The sequence below is a fragment of the Fundulus heteroclitus genome, chromosome 3, assembly GCF_011125445.2.
Source record: "Fundulus heteroclitus isolate FHET01 chromosome 3, MU-UCD_Fhet_4.1, whole genome shotgun sequence".
NCBI lineage: Eukaryota > Metazoa > Chordata > Actinopteri > Cyprinodontiformes > Fundulidae > Fundulus > Fundulus heteroclitus.
The window spans coordinates 25,555,822-25,577,783 of NC_046363.1; the positions used below are offsets into that span (position 1 = coordinate 25,555,822).

At 42.1% G+C, this 21,962-nt stretch overlaps 1 protein-coding gene across 1 annotated transcript; it reads right to left on the reverse strand.

Moving 5' to 3' along the window:
- Positions 1 to 1,489: 1,489 nt before the first annotated feature.
- On the reverse strand, positions 1,490 to 21,381 carry trim46a (tripartite motif containing 46a). The gene is made up of 12 exons (XM_036134200.1): positions 21,140 to 21,381; positions 18,277 to 18,535; positions 17,699 to 17,849; positions 15,908 to 16,106; positions 15,670 to 15,816; positions 15,488 to 15,583; positions 12,491 to 12,744; positions 12,282 to 12,403; positions 10,037 to 10,357; positions 8,732 to 8,961; positions 8,560 to 8,627; positions 1,490 to 5,820 (listed from the first exon to the last, which is right to left on the reverse strand). Exons 1-12 carry the CDS (start codon positions 21,197 to 21,199, stop codon positions 5,376 to 5,378), a joined length of 2,352 nt encoding a protein of 783 aa, XP_035990093.1. The 5' UTR covers positions 21,200 to 21,381; the 3' UTR covers positions 1,490 to 5,375.
- Between the last annotated feature and the right edge of the window lie 581 nt (positions 21,382 to 21,962).

The window sequence follows — 21,962 nt, forward strand, 5'->3', positions numbered from 1 at the left end:
AATGCTGGAATTATATATACTGATAAAGAGGTAGTTGGTTTTGGAAAGAATTGACTTTGAATCAGTGAGGAGGACCTCACTTTTATTAGTTTTATACGAGGAAGTTTAAGCGTGACTCAGCATTTAATCTCATTTAAACAATAAGAGACAGAGGTTGGTGAGAGGAAGGATGAAGAGAGGTAGAGCTGGATGTCGTCTGTGTAGCACTGGAAATGGATATTTAATTCACAGGATATATTGCAAAGACACAGATAAAACCAGACGTTTGCATAGTATGTATAGAAATACACATGATCTTTTTTAATCTGAGATTAAATTAGATTAAAACCTTTCCTGTTGTAGGTAAATTAGGGTTAGCAAAATCATTTCTACTTGCTCAATGCCAGAAAACTAAGACAAACTGGGTACAATTTCCAGATGGCTGAAGGTGCCACATTCATCTCTCCAGACAGTTATATAGAAGTATAAACAGTAGGGCAAAAACATGCTAATTTCCTGAGTGGAAATTAGCATGTTTTTGGTGCAGAAATGTGTCTTCAACTAAGGCAAAAGAGCTTGGAATGATGCTGCGATGAAAGGGTCCTCACCACCAGGAAAACTAGTCCTGTTCCAGCGAGGAAGAACTAATTTCTTCAAAAGCAACAAAATCAAAATCTAGATGAAACTAACATTAAAATGTTTAGCGGTAAGGATTATCGCTACAATTTAAGAAATAAATTGACAAGTTTTCGAGCCTGAGGGCTCCCCACCAACTGTGAAAAGCGGGCGGTGGCATCCTGTTGTCTGGGTCTTTTGCTGCTGGAAGGACGTGTGATCTTCACCAAACAGTTGTGAGGCAACAGCATTAGTTGTAAATATTGAAACATCTCAAGAAATCAGACAGGAGGTTAAAGCTGAGGCCCAGAGAGGTCTTCCAAATAGCCAATGGTCCAAAGCATGCCACTAAATTAGTTACAAAGTGGCATAATAACAAAAACTAAATGTTTCTGTCAGAAGAAATGGATCCAAGTTTCAGCAAACAATTGTGAGAGGATAGTGGAAAAGTACCCAAAAGTTTTGATTCAAGTCATATATCTTAAATGGCAATTCTACCAAATACTACAAAAAATGTAGGCAAACCTCTGAGGATAGTATAAAAAAAAAAAACTCTCTATTCTGGCTTTCAGCAATAAGTAATAATCCTAATTGATCTAAAACAGGAAAGGTTTAATCTGATTAAATGTCAGAGAATGAATAAAAAAGGTTATCATCTTAAACATTATATGTAAATATTTGGTTTCAACTGTATGTGATGAACAGGAGGGGACCGAGGACAGAAACCTGATGAACACCATTAATAACAGGTAATAATGATGAAGTCCGTTGTGTGTATTATTCAAAAAAAGATTGATGACATATGTATGTGTGACCATCTAAAGAAGATAAATAATTTATTGATGTTTATGGCTATGGTGTCATTGATCATTTTGCAAATATTGACATTGTGTCGCAGTTTTCAGTCTTTTATTATTTTCTCATGACAACATGAAAGCAATCTGCCAGCAAGGCAATTTTAAAATTCTGAATGCTACAATCTAAAGCCATTCAAGTGCTGTGCTGGCATACAACAATAGGTTATCAATTCAAAACAGAACACGTGTGGACAGACACATGGGGGTCCAAGGGACACGGTGGAGACAGTGAGGACTTTCAATTTATCTTAGAAAGATACATCAAACAAAGAGACGAAAAGAAAAACAGCAAAATGACTTTTTAAAGATGTAGACTGACAACATGTTATAGGACCAGACTGACACAGACATGAAGAGTGATTAAAAAAAAAAACAAATTCCCCCCAGAAAAAAGACTTCAGAGAGACAGACTATGTGTAAATCTAAACAGACAAGGAATCAAAAAGACCTAAAATGAAGGGAGCATAAATTGCACCACAAAGTGACCACACCAGATATAAGACCTTCAAAACTAGAACCACACATTATCCACAGTGAGGTGTGTGCGATACATCTGTACGACAAACACATGATGCGCTCCAACCTGTATACATCAGTTTATTGGAATAATGTCTCTTTCAGTGGAGGGAGGCAAGGTACACGAAAAATATCAAAGATCAAGCCGGAGCTCACACGCATCCACTTTACTCCCACATTCATCATCAAAATACAGTCTTAGCCAGTTTGAAAACACACATATAATAAAGGAGGAAAGAAACTCCATTTAACTCCACTTCATTCCCCAAATATAACATTCAATTATTTCAGTAATCTGTTATTCACTACATAAAAAAAACCCTATGTTTTACACAACGAAAAAGAAAAAAAAAAGACTTCAGCCGTTTAAGCCCCTCATTATTATATTTTATACACATAATCATTTGTAATGTGTGTGCAAATGACTCAGACACACAGTTCCAGACTGAACAGTCAACACTTTTGTGAAAAATCAAAAATCTCAAACTGTTGTCATATGTTTAGAAGTCAAGCAGCATAAAGAGAACATCACTCATTCAGGGCATCCTTCACTTTGATTCCTGTGGAAATCGGAAAACACAAAGGCAGCCGTGAGCATAATTATGCAGCTTCGCAAGTTCTTTTGAAATGCAAAGACAGAAAGAGAGACAGAGAGAGAGAGAGAGGGGGGGGGGGGAGTAGTAGTTCAGATACTGTTACGTGTGCTTCCAACAGAGGCAAATGCCAATATTCACATTTATCTAATTCTGGTGAATTCACATTTCTTAAACTGCGTAAAAAGACGAAGCTAGAAAATTAGATATTCAGCATATCAGGTGTCTTCACAAGGGGTAGGTCAAATATCTGCATAAGGAGCCTAAGTTACACTTACATGCAACCAACTCTGTCCCTTAATTCTGGGACAAAATAAGATAGAGCAAGCGGTCTTTTCATGTGTGAGAGTTTCAACCTATGATAAACAGGTTTGACTCACCCTGTCAACAGGTTTCTGCATAGTCTAACACCACTTTAGCCACAACGGCCATGAGATCATTTTACAGTTCAGGAAACAAGAGGCAAAGGAGACAAATTATGTTTTTTTTTTTTTTTTTTGTAGTGTAAAAGCCGGAGAACATCAGATATTTATTGTGTATTTCAAAACTGCACTGAAATACCATTCACCATATAGTAGCGGTGATGCAGTTACAAGATACAAGTTGACACACATCATCAAGGGCATGAATCTCATATGAAGTTTGTTGGGTTATTGGCTTATTTAGATAACTCTTTTTGCAGCTCCACCAGACCACGTTTGACGCACATGTGCACCACTGCGACCGAAGTGACTCAAACCAATGTAATATCCAATCAAACCAATAGATTTATGAACAATAGTTCATAAATCACAGTACGTTTCAGTCGTACTGTGATTTATGAACTATTGTTGCTATTGAATATTTATTTATTATCTTACTGAGAGTCCTTTTATTAGTGGTTGAATATATAGTACAAAGCAGCTGATCCTTGTACCCAAGGCAAATTTCTATCCAGAGAGACTAATAAAGATACTTTGACTCCATCCAATGCCTGTATCCGCTTATCTTTGAAGGGTCGATGGGCGGCGGGGGACTGGTGCCAATCTCCAGAGAACATGCAAACTCCAGGCAGGAAGACCCCTGGTCGGGATTTGAATCGTGGACCTTAGTATGGTTGCCTTGCAGTAATTACAACTGCTTTACTGTACAACTGCGGCATAGATATCGCAGCAATGGACCCAGGCATAAAATGACTTAATTTTACGCTAAGTTATGCAGTCTGTGTCAATAGTATTGAACTGCAGAGTCTGGACTCCACTCCAAGGCCTAACAACACTCTAAAGTCCCAGTCTGAACCCCTTTGTGGTTCATGAATGTGCTTCAGAATCTGAATCAGCTTCATAGGCTAAGAATGTGTGCACAAAGAAGCAATTAAACCTCAGCTCCACGCGCCAACAGAGTACGGACATTAAGTATAAACATATATACCCTTGAGGAAATAAAGGATAAAATGAACAGTGTGTACGTGTCTGTATATGTACGGGCAAATCCGTTTTATAAAGAAAAAGAAAAAAAAAACGGCGGGTTATGTTGGTGCAAACATGCTTATTGAGTTTCACAGGAGAGTGAATACTCGGTTAAGCACTTGCACAGAAGACAAACCTGTTCGTGGATTCTGCTGATTCACAGCTGAACATAGGCTAATAAACAACATATAATTTCACTATGAAGTTTATGATTAAGGTTGGGGTTAGGGGGTCAGTGGAAGGGAGTTGGAAAACGCAAGTGAGTGGCGGGGGCCTGAGAACGGTGCCTGCAGCCAGAAATTTCAGTCCAGGCATGTCAGACACTTGAAACTGAAAATGAACCTGTCAGCATGGCCTACTTTGATTAATTTGAACCTCACAGAGCACTGAAACTTCATTCCCAGACAGTAAGTCGATCCTAAAATGCGAGTTCAACATAATAAAACAGCCCGGTGTCGTTAGGGTAAAACCAAAGCGCTCCGTCGCGATGCTTCACAACACTGATTTCCACATCCTTGACCCAATACACATGTACTATTCAGATCAGGAGCACACCGAGAGACAAACATACTTTGAAGATGTGACGGGACGTGAATTTCCACAAAAACCATGATCACTTCCACCCCTTTTCTTTTACAATACACAACAACAATATACAAGGCATGACAGGAAAGAGTATGGCATCGGCTTTAAACTGCCTCTATCCATACCAAAAGCAGTCCTGTTAAAAAAAACACAATAGCATCAAAGTTTCAACCATCTGGCTGTTGATTTGTGGTGAAGTTAAAGAGTTTGGAGATCTTCCTCTTTTCACTACTCCGCCTACTAGCGGTGAAACAGCTCCAAAGCATTAAGCTACTACTGTTCCAGCACCTTCTGTTTTTTTGGCAGGCTTGAGTGTTGGTGGTAATCGGGTTGTTCCTGAACATCTTAAACAATTTTCTTTTCCTACTGGGCAACAGTTCGGGTCGGATGAGTTGAACTTGGGCACAGTTGGGTTCTCTATGGGGACAATCCTCCCAAACGCACATCAAAACTGGTTTGGGAAGGGTAAATCAGGGCATAAAAATCTTCTGGACCTCATGCACACCAGAGATTGTGGACTATATTTGAAATAAATGCTTCCGTTTCTGCTGTTTCAGTTGTTTTTGGACATGTTTTGGTCCATCATGAAAAAAGAACAGCTAAAATAAATCGTTGAAAGCCCAAATTAAAGGGGAGATTCATGCCCATGATGAGTGTACGAAAACTCACAGGAAACGTCCACATTTGACCAGATAAACTAAACCGTTAAGCCACTTTTAGCTCAACACGTTGGACAAACTTGAGTTGGGAGTTTTAGTGACGTCCACCCAGACGCTGTTTACCTACTTGAATTTTTTTACCCGTGTTTCAATGGTTACCCTGCGTGGCGGAGGCTCCTCGATGCTCCTGTTGGACACGAGGTCCTGCAGCTGCAGCGCTCCTCCGCCTATGAAACAAAACGCTGGACACACCGGAGCAGAGCAGTCCATGTGTCCCTCCCACAGGACGCGCAGGGAGTGGGCGTCGTAGAAGGTGACCTGTCCTCTGTCGCAGTCCAGACAGACCCCGAGTCGCGGAGGGAGGGGAGCGGTGTGGGAGTGAGGCTTGCCGCTGTAGCTGCCGCTGTGGGAGTGCAGTGCCGCCTGGCTGTGGCTCTCGCTCTGGCTCTGAGAAGGAGCGTGTCCTTTAGGAAGCAAGATCTTACCCATGCCAACGGTGAGGAAGCAGAAGGGAGGGGAGTCCTGGCCATCTTCCGCCTCGCTGTCATGGCCACTGTCTGGGTCGCAGCTGAGAGGAGGGAGGACGACATCGAGTTCAGCAAGGGAAGAGTGAGAAAAAGGGGGAAGTTGATTAAACTTAGATGCCATATAAGTTTATTTTAGCCACGATGTCCCTGTGAAATCCAGATAATAATGCACACATAGACTTTATCCAGATCTAAAAAAAATCTCATTGTACTGCCACACATATGTTACTGAGTGAGGTCCCACAGAACATAGCTCCCACTGCTGCAGCTTTAACTGTGGTTATTGGAGCTGCTAAAAGTGGATGAGGAGACAGTGTTTAGCTGTCAGCCTCCTCTTCTGGGGAACCAGCTCCCTGTTGAGGACTGCAGCTCTAATATTAAGACAAAACACTTAAAATGGTTCGTAAGCATTTTCATGTCAAATTCTATACTTTTCCAGACCTAATTTCTAGAGTTTGTAAAGATGAATGGATGGTGCCGCCACAGTTTTCAGGATTTGAGTAGGTAACCTGAAAATCAGAAACAAAGGATACACAACTATCCATAGAAGGATGGATGGATGGATAAGGGGAACTTCTGCATATACAGTTATATGCTGCCCCCTAGTGGCTAAGACTGAATAAGTCAATAAATGCTTAATTTTATGACTAGGGATGGTCTGTCAAGTTTGACATCCACAGTGCTTTGAACGACATTTTATGAATTCATACCCCTTGAGGGTTTTCACATTTCAGCAAGTTACAACCAATGCATTTCACAATGTATTTTATTGATATTTTCTGTGACAGCCCAACAGAAAGTAGAGCACGTGTGTGAAGCGGAATGAAAGTGATACCTGGTTTACAAATGTTTTTACAAATCTAAATTTTGAAAGTTAGTTCTTATGTATGTAGGGTTTATGTTAACTGGCTTCAGAATGAACCAAATTACTAAAGTGAGTCCACCTGTGTGCAAATTAACCTCGGATTAAACCCTGATGAAGGTCATCATGAAGACCAAGAAAGGCAGCAGATAAGGTCATGGAGGGCACTATCGCAAGAAGCAGTAATGAGTAACTTTGGAAGAGCTACAGAGATCCACAGCTCATGTGAAAGACTATGTAGAGTAGAAAAAATGTATACCTATGTGGTGGGTCTATTTTTCTACAGCAGGTACAGGGAAGCTTGGCAGAGCTGATGGGTGCTTCAGGGCAGTCAAACTTTTTTAAAGTAGCAGGCCGCACACTATCAAGTAGGAGGGTGCACTCATGCCGGTGTTTCAAATTCAATAAAAGGCAAAAAATGTGAATGATCAATTCTTCAAAAACATTTCTTTTTTATCATTATTCTTAAAACATTATTTTTTCACATGATGTTATTATCATGTTTTAACAAGGTAAGGTAATCTCCATTTGCGTAAAATTTGTTTAATTTGAATTACTAGCACCACATAAAACAGATCAGATTAGGTGAGGTCTATTCATCTTAATATTATTATTCACAGTTCTGTTCTAAAAACGATCGTAACATTTCTTCACGAACAAAGTCGAATTTTTATGATAAAAATACAGGGTTGGAATTTGAAATTGAATTCACATGTTGAATTTATTTCAGTCATATCGCTCTTTCGAAATCTCTTATCTCAGTTTAATTTCACTTGCACTCATCACACACACGATATCATATCATCGGCGAGGATTCTAGAGACGAATACAAAATGCATCCCCTGAAAAACTTTGATAATTTGCTGCTGTAATATTATATTATATGTAATATTATAGATTTTTCAGAATAAAAAGCTAACAGATGTGCATAATCAAAAAATATCAGAAATACAATTATAGAGCATTCAGTATTGTAAGAAAGCCCATAATAAATATATTTATTTCTAAATAAATATATTACTGTATGAGTTAAGTTCTATTCCGTTTTATGCCTCTCTCCTTGTAAGTTTGAAATGTCCCATGCTCCTGAATGCACCATAGCTTTTTGACACTCGGAATGCATCACACTGGTCTATGAACGCGGTGCTGTGTGCTGTGAATGTTTGATCTTCCGCTTAAGACAAAGCTTTGCAGTTTCAAAACTCACGTCGGCTCTCACGGTTTTATTGCACTTTTTGGCATAACACCGGTCTGTGTTTTGATCGGAAAAGTAGCATCTCGGTTGGAACAAGGAACCCAATCACTCGTTAATGTTGCTCTCAGTGGAGACAGATGCTAAGGTGATTTTTGGGATGTATATTCGGGGAAAAGTAGGCGGCGGCAGGAGCTGCTATAGACGGCAATTTGCCGCCGTTGACCGGCTACTTTTGACTGCCCTGGTGCTTAGATGGAGCTAAAGGCCAATAGACTAAACATCCAGCAGGCGGTAAAATGGAAAGGTTTGGATCAAAAACATTGATGTGTTACAATGGCCTAGTCAAAGTCCAGACCTTAATTCAACTGAGAATCTGTAACTTCAAACTGTATATTCACAGGTGCTCTCCATGCAATCTGAGTGAGATTGAGCCCACGTGAAAAGAAGAGTACTCCGAAAGATTTGCAGCGCTGCAACACAAGGTGCCTGCAGCTAGTTTTTTGAGGCCACTGAGAGCAATCACAAATGCACACTCCAATTTTCAGATTTCAGTTTGCCAGAAGAGTAATAAAACTATGTAGCATCTTCCTTAAACTTCAGAATTATGCATTTCATTTGACAGATGTTAATTTGATTATTATTCATAATACAGAGGCGGCCTATTTGAGACAGAGTTGGGGCTCATTGATATGATAAAAATGTCATATTTAAATTCTCGGTTACCGAGGACTCGCCATGTCCTGAGGCAGATGGAACCACTCTTGCAGCTTAGTCTCCTGTCCAACGCCTACCTGAAGTGGGACAGACAAAAATACCACAAAATACGTTCGTATGAAATAATCTGAAGTCAAACATTTCACCTGCCATCATATCAAACTGAAGACATCTTTTTCACCTTCACCAAGAAGGATCCAGGCTCCACTGAGCATGCCCAGTAGTGTCTGCCATGAGTGACGGCCAAGTCCGCCACCAGCAGGTCAGACGTTAAGTGACAAGAGGTGAGGGCGCGGTCGGCGGCTTGGAGAAGGGAGAGGCCGGGTACGCTCCGGGCGTAGGTCTGGCCTTTGCCCAGCGCCAAACGGTCGGCATGCAAACCCCACCGAGAGTCCAAGGAGAAACTCAAAACTAGGTGGACAGGAAAAAAGAGGTGAACCAGGATAAAACGACGTTGATTAAATTACTAAAAAGGAAGGTTACACAAAATACGAGTGGTATTAAGTATTAAGAATCAATTCAGGTAAATTGAAATAGTTATCAGGAGAAGGACTTAAATTTGAAAAGAAAAAGGAGGAAAGCTTTACTATGAGAAGAAAACAGCTGAAATAAAGCCAACACTGACTGTGTGTATAATATTTCAAAATATAAAATGAAGAATTATATTTTTTTTATGAAGGGATGACTGCATAAAGAGGAGGAAAAAAATTCCTAAACACTAACAGATATTTCAAAGTGCATAAAGACAGACCTGCAGCATGAAAGACAGAAGCAGAGATGTTATGACGGGGGTGACACTGGAATGCGGAGCAAAAAAGGAAGGAAGTCTTTGTGCGGAAACTAAAACGTAGGAATGGAAGAAATCAAAAGGATGGAGAGAAAAGAAGTATCAAGGTTAGTCAGGTAAGTGAAACATGGCAACAGTGGAAAAACATTTTTGTGAGAATCAAAACAGATCAGCCCATTTTAAGGTTTTCTTTACCGATAGTTCACAGGGTTCTTACACAATGTTTAATCAAAAAAAATAAATTTTTAGGTAAGAAAAAAAAAATAGTTATATGTCAGATATTTCTACAGTTTTCAGGATTTGAGTTTGTAACATCAGAAAAATCAGAAACAAAGGACACACAGCTATCCATGGATGGACGGACGGTCGGACAGATGGATGGATGGATGGATGGATGGATGGATGGATGGATGGATGGATGGATGGATGGATGGATGGATGGATGGATGGATGGATGGATGGATGGATGGATGGATGGATGGATGGATGGATGGATGGATGGATGGATGGATAAGCATTTAGAGAAAAAAAGTTTTCATCCCCTATTTTCTTTTTCTATACCTAAATACTTCAACCAAATTCCCGACTTTTCCCAGACTTCATCCAATGAAGCTGCAGTGGAAATAGGAGATGCTCACATGCTTTTTAGCTGAGTTTCTGCTGCGAACACAAAGACCGGAACCCGAGCATATGTCTAACCTGGTGCGGGCGGAGTGTGGAGGTAAACCTCTTCACTGTACTCTCCGAACCCGGCCTTGTTGCAGCCCCTCACTCTGAGAACGTACACGCTGTCCATCTGCACGCGATCCACCACTGCGCTGGTCCCCTTCACTTCGTTCAGCCGCAGCCATGGTGTCGATGAGTTAGGGGAGCTGATGCCGCCCCACGTGGCACCGGCTCGCCGCTGGTATTCGACAGAGAAGTGCCACGCCGGGGCCGAGTCCTGAGGCAGGCGCCAGCATAGAAACAGCTGGTCGTAAGCTAATGTCTTCTGGGTGTCAATGACTGGAGCAAGAGGGGCTGTTGAGCAGAGAAAAGAGACTGAGTCCGTGTTGTTCTTCTGTGGAAATGAATCACTAACCTGACTCTAGCCAGATTGATATCGCTCCGCCTAGCTCCACTCACATACATCTGGGACATCTCCCATAGAGAGTGATTTCTCCAACCAATTTTATTGTCTAGCCAATCAGGACGCAGGTCTGGATTTCATAGATGTGACGTAGTGGAGAAGTGACCATGAGACTGTTTTGATAGCAATAGCGGCTCGCATCGAGGAAGCAAGCGTTAACATTGATGCTGCTATTCCTTCCGTGTTGTCCAGTCTACCTAATATTGTTTAATTAAAAGAACATCAGAGAACGGCTCTGAAGGCTTTTGTTGGTGGAAACCATGTTTTCGCCCTTCTCCCGACCGGATTTGACAAGTTTTGTTTTCCGGGGCGCGTCCGCGGTTAGCGGTTAGCGCGAACCATATAAGGAGGCCTTTAGTCCTCGACACGGTCGGCCCGGGATCGACACCGACCCGCGGCGCTTTGCCGCCTGTCTTCCCCCCTCTTCCTGTCAGCTCACTGTCAATAAAACGCGTGCCACTAGAGCCGCAAACACATAAAATAAAAAAAGTTTTGTTTTTCCTGCGTCGCTCTCACAGCGTCACGGGTTAGCTTCGGTGTGAGTGGTTGAAATAGCACGTCGATAAAGATGACAGACAAGTGGCTTATCCAATCATATGCAAGGATTTTTGATAAGGCCCAGCCTTCAAAAAAAGTAATTCCTATGGAGAGGTCCCAGATGGATGTGAGTGAAGCTAGGCGGAGCGACATACATCTGGCGAGAGTCAGGTTAATGAATCACGGCATGTCACCAGCATTCAAACCCCGCGGTTAGTTATGTTCACTGACAAAATAGACCAAGTAGCAGCTGCTAACCAAACAAGGATAATTAAGACGCTTCTAATAAGTATTAGAAGCGGTTTCAACTGTGTCCCCAAGGAATCTCAGCCCTCTCCTCATAGGCAAAGGTCTCCAGGTCATTATCATTCTGTTAATACTGTGTTACAAACACCTTTTTCAAATCCTACTCGTGTTTCTCAGTAGGGTTCAACTTTGACAATTACGATGGCAAAAAGCAGCATCTTCCAGGACACATCTGAAACCGCGCCCTGGTGGACGTAGACGTGTCCTTAAAATGATTGGCCTGTTGGAAGGTCCAACGATGCCTAGCAGTCAGCTCCCTGGTAGATGGCATGACGCTCGACTGAATTCATCTTCCCGTCCACATGCTACAGAGGAAGCAAAGCAGCCCCAGAGCATCACTGAGCCAACACCATGCTTCACTGTAGGAATGGAGTTCTTTATAGCATTATGCCTCATTCATTCCCTTCAGATATACCGTTGATCCAGAAAATGCTAAACAAAACCACATTTCTTTGACTTAGCCATTATTATACGATGCAGTAAAATGTCACCATCATCCGGTCAGGTGTTTAAGATGTAGGACTCTAAAGTCTCAAGTGTTTAGGGGTAGGAGTTTATAAGTTCTCACTTCTTCTTACCCCATTTTGAGCATGATATGTTAACTGAAACAAAAATCTGTATTTTCTCTTCTTTCTTATGCACTTCTTGTTACTGTGCACTATTTTATTTTTATATTTGTATCATGTTCGAATAAATTTCATTTCATTTCATTTAATTTCATATTCTCTCAAGAACACCCGATGCAGCTGATGATAGGTTGCATCAGACGGGGCTGAGGCCACATCGGATTTACAAATGAAGAAACTCTAATCAAGTGGCTGAATCATTCCGACGCTGAATTGAAAGTAGGGTTTAGAGTTGAATTTGCACAACACCCTTGTTCTCTCAGTTTTATTTAATGATTTTGGAGCGATTTGTTTATTAGATGTTCGGTTCAGATGCATTTTTGGAGCACAGCAGACGAGAGCCCACCTTGAATGAATTGCAAGCTGTTGATGAGCTTGACCTCTTTGGATGCATCAAGGTGAAAGTGCCTAAAGGAGGTGTCAGCAGCGAGAGAGAAGCACTGCAGGTGTTCAATGGCTTTAACCAGCCTGGAGAGACAAAAACAGGAGAGAAACGAATAACTCGACGAATAACTCCATCTGAGCTCATGGTTCCCTCGTAGGAAAGTGCGCTACCTGCTGTGTGTCACTCTTGCAGCTTGTACAAAGCAGGGAGCATCGGTTTCTTTGAGCAGCTCCTGGGTGAACGCCATCAGACCTGCCTGATCCATCAGCCCCTGCTTCTCAAAGGCCTGAGCGGACAGGGCCTCCTCTCTTCTGCTTCGGGATCCCTCCAAGGCGATGGCTAGAGTCCCCTGACGCTCAGCGACGGCTGTTCCGAGCTCCCGGATACAGTGAGTCAGCTGGTGTAGAGCCACGGCGCTGTTCGCCTGCAGACAACCACAGGAAATAATCATTAGTGGGAAAAATCCAACAAGATAAGGGAAACCTTTAGGAAAGCCTTTCTTTTCTGCTATATCTGACAACATTGAAGCAAACGAGAGCGAGGTATCTTTGCTCAGTCTCTAAACATTGTCCAGACTCCTGGGTACCAGCTTGTGTTCTCTTCACTTTAGTTCAGATTGCAGCTTTTCCACAGGCTTCTGATATGGCCATTTAAGAAGATTGATTTTATGTCTGATTAATCCTTTTTGTACTGATTTGATCATGTGTTTTAGATCATTAAAGGCATACTATGCAACATTTTTCAGTTAATTAATGTGTTCCATACCGTTTTGGATGATTAAATGAGTCATTTCAGCTCGAACAAAGGTTTTCTCGGCCGCCCTGGGGGTCTGTGGGGGAAATACCGCACTTGCAATTGCAAGAGCTCACGGCCCGCACTCACAGAAGTCTCGCTTTACGGCGAGAACTCCATGTGTTTTTGCCCTGCCATTCACTATATGCACGCGCGAAAGCAACAACAAAGAAGCGCGTGTTAATGTCAAGTAAACATGCAAGCATATCGAGTTTTATTATTATTATTATTATTATTATTATTTTTATTTTTTTTTATGTTGGCGAGACGCTACCGCGGCGGCGGCGGCGGCTGCGGCTTGGCGAGGCGGCGGCAGTAGCGTCTCGCCAACATAAAAAAATAAAAATAATAAAAATAATAATAATAATAATAATAATAAAACTGGCGAGGCGGCGGCCGCGGCTTGGCGCGGCGGTGGCGGCCGCCGCCGCCTCGCCAAGATAGCGCTGCGGGAAGCTTGATGTTCATACCTTCACTGCGTTAGTCATTGCTTGTACTGCCGTTTTTTCCACTTTTCGTTGCGTTCGCCTGTCTGCTAAGCTCAAAACAACCGCGCTTGGCTTGATGGAGAAACAAGAACAGCTGAGCATCTTTACGACAGTGCACTTTTACTTTCGCCCTCTGGGGGGAGCCTCGCTGGAAAATCAACCCCGGTTGCATAGTATACCTTTAAGACACAATTTTCATCCCTGATGCAGACACCCTGCGTCTCATTCCGCCTACTTCCGTCAGTGCACTGCTGATGTGCACTGACCACTTACTGCCGTAGTGCCCACTTTCGACCGTTAGTAGTGTTCCAAAAGGAACACTTATGTTAAAACACTTACCGGAAATGACGGGATGACGTGACGAACGCAACACACGTGACCGCAAATTTTTCAGACCGCCAAAAAATATATGCCGGCGTTTTTTTTTTAAATAAAAACAACAATCGTCTACATTCACAGCATGTTGAAATTACATCGCCTCTGACGTCAACGCAGGATCCTCCAAATATTGGCTGAACATGAGGTATGTTCGTGTATTTTACAAACACCTATCGAGTACAATGCCTCGTATTACCACCATTACTTACATTTATATGATTGCGGTGTCGCAGCTCCGGCTGTCTCGGCTGAATTGTCCGCCATTATTTTCAAAATGGGAACATCTTCCCGACGTCCTTAGCCCCTCCCTTTCCACTTTGTAGTCAAGATGGCGTCCGTTTAGTGCGCGTAGGGTACATCGTTACACACTGCATTTTGTGCCCATTTTTAGGGGGTCACCCGGGTACTTTCAGTGCACTGACTTTTTGTGTTATCTACACTACATACTTAAAACTAAGTGTTCGAAGTGTAGAAGAAGGCGGAATGAGACACAGCGGTGTCTACTTTTAAAGGCGCAATAAGTAAGAAATTTACTGCAAAAAATCATTCTCACTTTGTCACCCGGGATGGAAGTAAAATTCCCTATAAACAATCGGTCCTCTCCATCAACAATGTCTTTGTCAAATTCTTTTCCTGTCAAGCTTAGAGGTACGGACCAGAACTACTATGGTTCAGATTGTAGCCCGTATTTACTTCCTGGTTCCTGAGCCAATCATATGAAGCTCCCCAGGGTTCCCAAAACAGAGCGCAGTATTTCGTATTTTATCTTGGCAAAAGAGCAGCAGCCTGCTAACATGAAAGCAAGTAAGATAAGAAATAGAACAGAACACAACATCATATACTGTGTAAGTAAAAGTTCAGTGGGGATTCACAGCAGTAACAGACCATTGAGAAATGGCTGTTCTCGTTGAAGGGGTTGTGTATGTGTTGTTCCGCTTTGCAACACTAGGTGTCAGTATTACTTATTTTCATTCCTTACACAAGAGCCATCTGGAGTTGCCATAAAGGTCAACCTTAGTCTCCACTTCCAATAAAGTGCAATAAACTGCACATTTACATATTTTCTGGTAGGACAGAAAAGGCTTTTTTCCTGACGTGACTGTTAAACCATCATTTGGCACACAGCTAGTCTCTAATGGTTGTTTTAGAGAGTTACAGTAATGACCTCAAGATGTCCCTCTTGGCTGCACATTCTCCAACAGCAAGCTTTGGTGATTTCATTTCATCTTACTTATCATCCTGCTTAGTGTGCTTAGTGACAACACTTAACCTGAATCCTCGTCTTGTTTGTCACAGTTGCAGTTGTGTTATGCTAACCATAAATTGAGAAAAAAGAAAAATCTAAGCTGCCAAACCTGAAATTAAGAAAACCAAAATCAAACATATGCCAGAAGCAACCCTGAGAGGAACAAACAATGTCTTAATGTTGTGGAGTTGTTGGTTTTAGTAAGGCAGGAAAAGATTTTGTATGAATTTAGCTGTTGAGCTGAAGAGAGAATGATTGTGCACCTCCATCTGTTTAATGGCAGCTTCCAGCTGAGCGATCTGACTCTGAATCGTCTCCTGATTGGTCAGAATGAAGTTGACTTCCTTGCTAATCTTGTCCTGTAAAACCAAAAGTAAATTTGGGAAATGTAAGCTGCTCATATAAAAAAAAACCAAACATGGGTAAAGATACTAAATGCACTCACCTTGAGGGCCTGATAGGCCTGTGCTACGGGCAAGACTTTGTGTCCGTGGTGGACACGACGGAGTTTACACAGCTGGCACAGCAACCTCTGGCAGTTACGGCAATACCACTGCAGCCTCTCCTGCTCGTGATCTGTGCATGTTAAAACCTAGAAGCCGAGAAGATGGGTTAAAAAGTACAACAGAATGGTAGCTACTGCACACTAAACACATTAGGGAAAAAATTAAAGAATGGAAAACCTTTGGTCGGAAGTTGTTGGTGGGTAGAATGTGTTCGTGCTGAGCTCTAGGAGTTCCCCAGGGATGGTAGAGTTTGAAACATTCATTGCAGAAGTTTGACTTGCAGTCAGCACAGCCCTTAGTGGCCTCCAGGGACTGGGGGGGCTTACAGAAGCCACACATAATCGCTACATTGCCCAGACTTATTGTGTGTCTGTACCTAAACACAAACAGAGAGGTCAGGAAAATCTTGACGAAAGACTGCGCCCATGCGACAATGTCCTGCTTTCTTTTCATTTAGGCATCCCACTATTTTAACTGGCTGACCTGAATACAACAACAGCACCCGCCTTGTTAATGCAGTAAGACGTGCAGCATCGCAGTTTGCTCCCTGTGAATCTGCTCGTATTCATAACCTTCTCACTCAAACTAACTAATAGTAGATAATCCTAATCGAACAACAGGGTATTAAAGGGACAACATTTTACTTCGCATTTTTACCAAAGAGTTTAGTAGCAAAAGTGAAACTGGCAGTTTTATGGTCTGTTGTCCCACAAAGCACAGCAGTTTTTAAGCTTCCACTGCAGAGAGCTCTCTGGCTTAGCCTTTGATCAGGAGAAAAGGAGCGATTCATTATCTAAACTCCTTCCAGCAAATGATTTCCTGTCCCGTCTATAAAGTAGTATTGACTTGGCAGGTTACTTGTTGTCCTACTTGATTGCTTAAAGGGCCTTGCTTATAGTTAAAACCACAACCCACATAATTTTGCAGAAATGGACATCCATTTTTTTTTTTTTTCTTCACAATTTGTCGTCACGTTACAACCAAAATCTTCTGTGTGGTTTTTGGTGGGATTTTATGCGACAACAAAAAACAGCCCCTAAGGATGAAGTGAAAAGACGATAATTCATGGAAAGTGTGCAGAATGTTGGGGGGGAAAAAACACCATCATGAAGGCCAATGGACACAACAGATATGACAGGGATAACTTTGTGGAGAAGTATAAAGCAGGGTTAGGTTATAAACAATATTCCAAGCTTTGAACATCTCATGGTCGACCAGCCACTTTTGGAAAGGAAGCACTAAGAAGTCATAAAACATGCAGCTGACACAACCAATATGTTGAGGCGCTGCTGAGATCAGATAAAAAACAATACTGAACTTTTTGTGCAAAACACTGTGCGTGGAGAGGAAAAACACTGCAGATCAGCAGAAAGATGCTGCCAAACATGGTAGTGGCAGAATCATGCTCTGCAGGAACAGGGAAGCTGAAGATAGTTATAGGAAGACTTGTTAGAGGATGAAAAACAGTTGAGATCTGGTGGGAAGGTTCCCATAGCAACACGTGACCAGCCATAAACCCGCTACAAGAGCTACATAGTCATGTTAAGATCTAAGCTGATCTAATTGAGACTTAAAAACTGGTGTTCACAAATGCTCTCCATTAGATCTGACTGAGATGAGTTATTTTTGCCAAGATAAAATGGAGTAACAATTTCAATCTCTGGATCTGAAAAGCTGGTAGAAACATATCCTGAAAACTTGCAGGTATAATTACGGAGACAGATACTCCAACAGATTTTTATTTGAAAACCACAAAGCATTTGCCTTTCACGTTTATGCGCGACTTTGTGTTGCCGTTTCCGTAAAAGACCCCCAAAGATACGTCGAAAGTTGTGGTTATAATGCAACAAAACGTGAAGAAGTACCATAGGGTATGAATTATTTTGCAAGGCGCCGCCTTTGAAGCTGTTCTGGATGGTGGGATAAAATCAAACGTTGAGTATTTAAGGAGTTTGTGTGCATGCAAACCTCTCGACGATGCGCTCCAGAGTGAGATTACGGAAGCAGTCGGTGAGTCCTCTGTCCCCGAGCTCCACATCCTGCTGACAGGAAGGACAGGGGAACAGCATGGGGGGAGGGGCTTCTTCCCTCCGCCTTCTCCCTGGGTATGTCCCACATACTGGGAGAGGGAAACAGGTGCACAGGAGATGAAAGAAAAGGTCGGATATCCAGAGAGGAAACATGAAATGGAGAGATTTTATGAGGCTGACAGGTAACAAGCTTGCAGAATTACAATAAAAGATTATTTTTAGAGTGGAAATGCTTCATGCAATCGCAGCTTCTGTGTCCTTTTATTTACATGTATTTAAATAAACAATGACCTAAATGAATAAAGCTCCACTTGTCCAGTGGCAAAAAAAAATAAAAAAATACCCTAAAATCATAACACACCATCATCTCTGCGTATTTGCTTTACATATAACTCTCTGTGTACTTGGGTGCTGATGTCATTTGGTTATTCTCTGACATATATGAGTCAAGCCTCCTGCAAAACTGATCAAAATCCTCCAAACACACACGAGCCATCCACAGCTGGTCTCCTGCACCTGTTCTGAGGACCCGCTCCAGGTGGTCAGGGGTCCTGGGCACGGGCCTGCGTGTCTGCCGTGGAGAGCGAGTTTTGGGCGTGGAGGCTGGTGAGATGGGCTCCGGGGGGAGATCCGGGGGAGGATAGCCTCTCTGCACCAGCACCTCAGCCGCACACAGCAGACACACGCTGTGCTGGCACGGGAGCAGGATGGGCTGCTTCACCATTCCATCGCACACCGGGCAATGCAGCTCCTGCTCCATACTCTTCATGTTGGTCTACAGAGGAAAGACGAAGGGAGCGGACAGCGTGGGAGAAGTTCAATGAGGAGAGGCTCTGGTTAAATAAGAGCTGAGTCAATAATATAAATACATTCTGCACCTCCTATCAAGTCACAAGCAAACTGTGCACGATATGTGGAGAGTGCGGGTTAAGCAGAATTGTGACTGATTCACAGAGCTTGTACAAGGCCTTAAGCAGAATTTGATTTGAGGCTCTACTTCCAGTTTGGCCGATCACCAGCATCCCACCACAGCTACAGGAAAATGCCTGGCATAACCTTGACTGATTGCATTCAACCTCATGAATTTTCGCCCTCTGCTAGAAAAGCAGTTCTATTGGTTGTGTCTCAGAATATATTTTCATTTGAGTGTCAAATGAATTTGCATTATTTAGAAGGTACATATTTTCAAGGTATATAGGGACAGATACACAGGAGGAAGGAAATAAGGCAACAAGGCAAGAACACAAAGAAGGAGGGGCAGAAGGAGGGACGTAAGAAAAGAAGGACGAAAGAAAACAGGAAACATAGGACACGAGAAAGGCAGGACGCACCGATCAAAAGGTGACAGGAAGCAGAGAAAGAATGAATGAAGGACACAAGCAAGAAAAGAATAACAAAAGGAAGCAGGGAGGGACATGAGGAAGGAAGAACAGAATGAAGGATACAGAAGAACGAAAGGCACAAGGAAGTACTGGGAAGAAGAAGGAAGAAGCAAAGAAAGAATGATAGGAAGGAAGGAAGGAAGGAAGGAAGGAAGGAAGGAAGGAAGGAAGGAAGGAAGGAAGGAAGGAAGGAAGGAAGGAAGGAAGGAAGGAAGGAAGGAAGGAAGGAAGGAAGGAAGGAAGGAAGGAAGGAAGGAAGGAAGGAAACTGGATATAGAATGCAGTCTGAACACAACAATTTTTCCATTTACAATTTCCTTTCTCCATGTTTACTGTTAGGAAAAAACTGAATCCAAATTCCAGAGTTTTAAGTATTGCACAGAAACCACGTATTTAATAAATACATAGTTGTAAATTTTGAAGACATAGATTCAATACAGCCACCCCTTCACAATGTTCAGACCCAGGATAAAGTAGACACTTCAATTTGAATAAGAAATAATGCAACTTTGAGGTTGTTTGGAGAAAACAATGCATGAAATAAAAAAATAAAAGTGTTTTCAGTGAGCTTTAGATGCATGGATATCATGGCAGAAAGGATAAACAATTACCTAACATTTCTTCAGGTCTCTGATTTTAAAAAGACAGCTTGCTTCCATGCTTCCATTCTGTATTATGTTTTTTTTTAACAATAACAACTAATTATTGGTTGTGAAGCTGCTAAACAAGGTCATGGACTTCCAGCTAACCAATTTTGCGATTCAGACACAATTTTTCCCGCTATGTCCAAGCTGAAGGATGCCAAAGCTACAAGAAGATAAATCTAAATGTTTGTTGGGTGTATCAACCCACACAATTCATTACACGGCCCCCCAGCATACTACAAAAATGGCCAAACAGGGTACAGCACCAAAAAGAGTTGCTGTCAGGCGCACCTCAGAACAATAACAAAGAAAATGTCCCTCCCCTTTAAAAATACACTAATTCTAGAAAGACTGCAAGTCTAGAAATATTTGTCAGAAGTCCAGTTTTCTTTGATGGTCCCCTGTTGGCCTGGGTGCCATAATCAGCATCCTAGCTCGCTTGTCCCTAGGGCTGGCTCTGAAGCTGCTTTTTTCTCGGGTTGGTGCGATTGCTTCTCTTCTCTAACCCCCAATCGGTCGAGGCAGATGACCGTTCACACTGAGCTTCGTTCTGCTGGAGGTTTTTACTTCCCGTTAAAGGGGAGTTTTCCTCTCCACTGTCGCTTCATGCTTGCTCAGTATGAGGGATTGCTGCAAAGCCATAGACAATGCAGACAACAGTATAATCTGATCCAATCTGTATTATCTGATCCAATCTGTATAATCTGATTGAATTTGACTCTGGAAAGTGCCTTGAGATGATATGTATCGTGAATTGGCGCTACATAAATAAAATTGAATTGAATTGAATTGCTCTAGTCTAAATTAAAATCCAGCCATAAATTTGCTTGAAAATCTCTGTTAAATGTTTGGTAACATTTGGTACAGCCTACTTGAATTAAGAATGCTTAATTCTGGTTTTCGTGGCTTGGATGGCCTCCTTTTTCCTTACTGGTGAGGCTGCTGCAGCTCCACAGCGCAGCTTCCCGTTTCTATGACAACGTGCATCATCTCTTCTGATGGTGTGCGGCCCAGAGCCTTTCATGCTACTTGTTTAGCTAATTATAACCATCAAACAGCAACACAGTCAGCTGACGGCTGCTTTAGTATTTTTTTTTTCTGAACATTATAGCGTTATTCTGTTTCTGTCTAAATACCAGAGTTTTAACGTTTGCTTCGATTGGGGAAGGAATACAATATGTCAAAAAGAGAAATGCCCCATATTCATCGTTGCAGTAGCCCTACGGTGCGGTTCGGTTGGCCGAGGGGTAAAACCAAACGTACAGAGCGAAAGGCTATAAAAGCCGCATGTAATATTTAGTGAAAACTACACACATAGCGACTATTGCTAAGAAGAATGAGCGTCACACTCACGCTGATGCGAGCCAGCGCGTCCATGATGGACGTGTAGGTTTGTATCTCCGCTTCTGCCATGCTGCTTCGGAAGAAAATGGAGAGAAATAAGCGTCTCTGTGCGGAAAACCCCCCCTTTTTCCCGGAGAAATCACCGGCAGGTTATCAAAGGCCAGGCCTTTAACGGAGCGTCGCCGCTACACTGTTGTGCTGCACAAGCAGAGTCCCTCTGAGTGGAGGGACTGCCTAGCTGAGGGGTGGGAGTGGGGAGTGGGGGGTGGGAGTGGGGGTGACAACTAGCAGGGCTGTACTGAAAGCCTATGGGTCACAAACCCATAAATAAATGGGTCGGTAATTTGTATATGATAATCATGATAGCATTAAAAACTATACATAACTAAATGCTATTATCTGCATTCCATGAAATGCATTATTAAATGCAGATTAAAACATTCTACGACAGACTGTGGTGCAGGAAACTAAAAACCTAAAAAAAAAAAAAAAAAAAAAAAAACGTAAGCATTTCGGATTTTAAGATTTACATTTTTTACAAATTCATTTTTTTTTAATTTGTGTTTTATTGAGAACTTTATTTAAATGTGGATGATTTTTTATTATTTAAATGTTAACTTGGACAATTATTACAGCTTGTTGACAGGGAGAAAGCTGGGAATATGGAGAGACTGGATGGAAAGTATCTGTGTACAGATGCTCAAATGGAGTTAGGGCTGGAATTTGACTGGGCCGTTGTATGAATCTGCTTTCATCTGAAGCTTGCAAACTCCTGTTGTATGTTAATGGTCATTCAACTACTGGAAGGTGATTCTTTGCTCTCATTTAAAGA

What these genes read in the sequence shown, in the direction of transcription:
- trim46a (XM_036134200.1), bottom strand. Translation starts at nt 21,199, where the DNA reads ATGGCAGAAGCGGAGATACAAACCTACACGTCCATCATGGACGCGCTG. An exon ending in CCAACAACTTCCGACCAAAG is followed by an intron (nt 15,817 to 15,907) that starts GTTTTCCATTCT and finishes CTCGGCTTCTAG; the next exon opens with GTTTTAACATGCACAGATCA. An exon ending in CCACACTCCGCCCGCACCAG is followed by an intron (nt 8,962 to 10,036) that starts GTTAGACATATG and finishes CTGTCCACCTAG; the next exon opens with TTTTGAGTTTCTCCTTGGAC.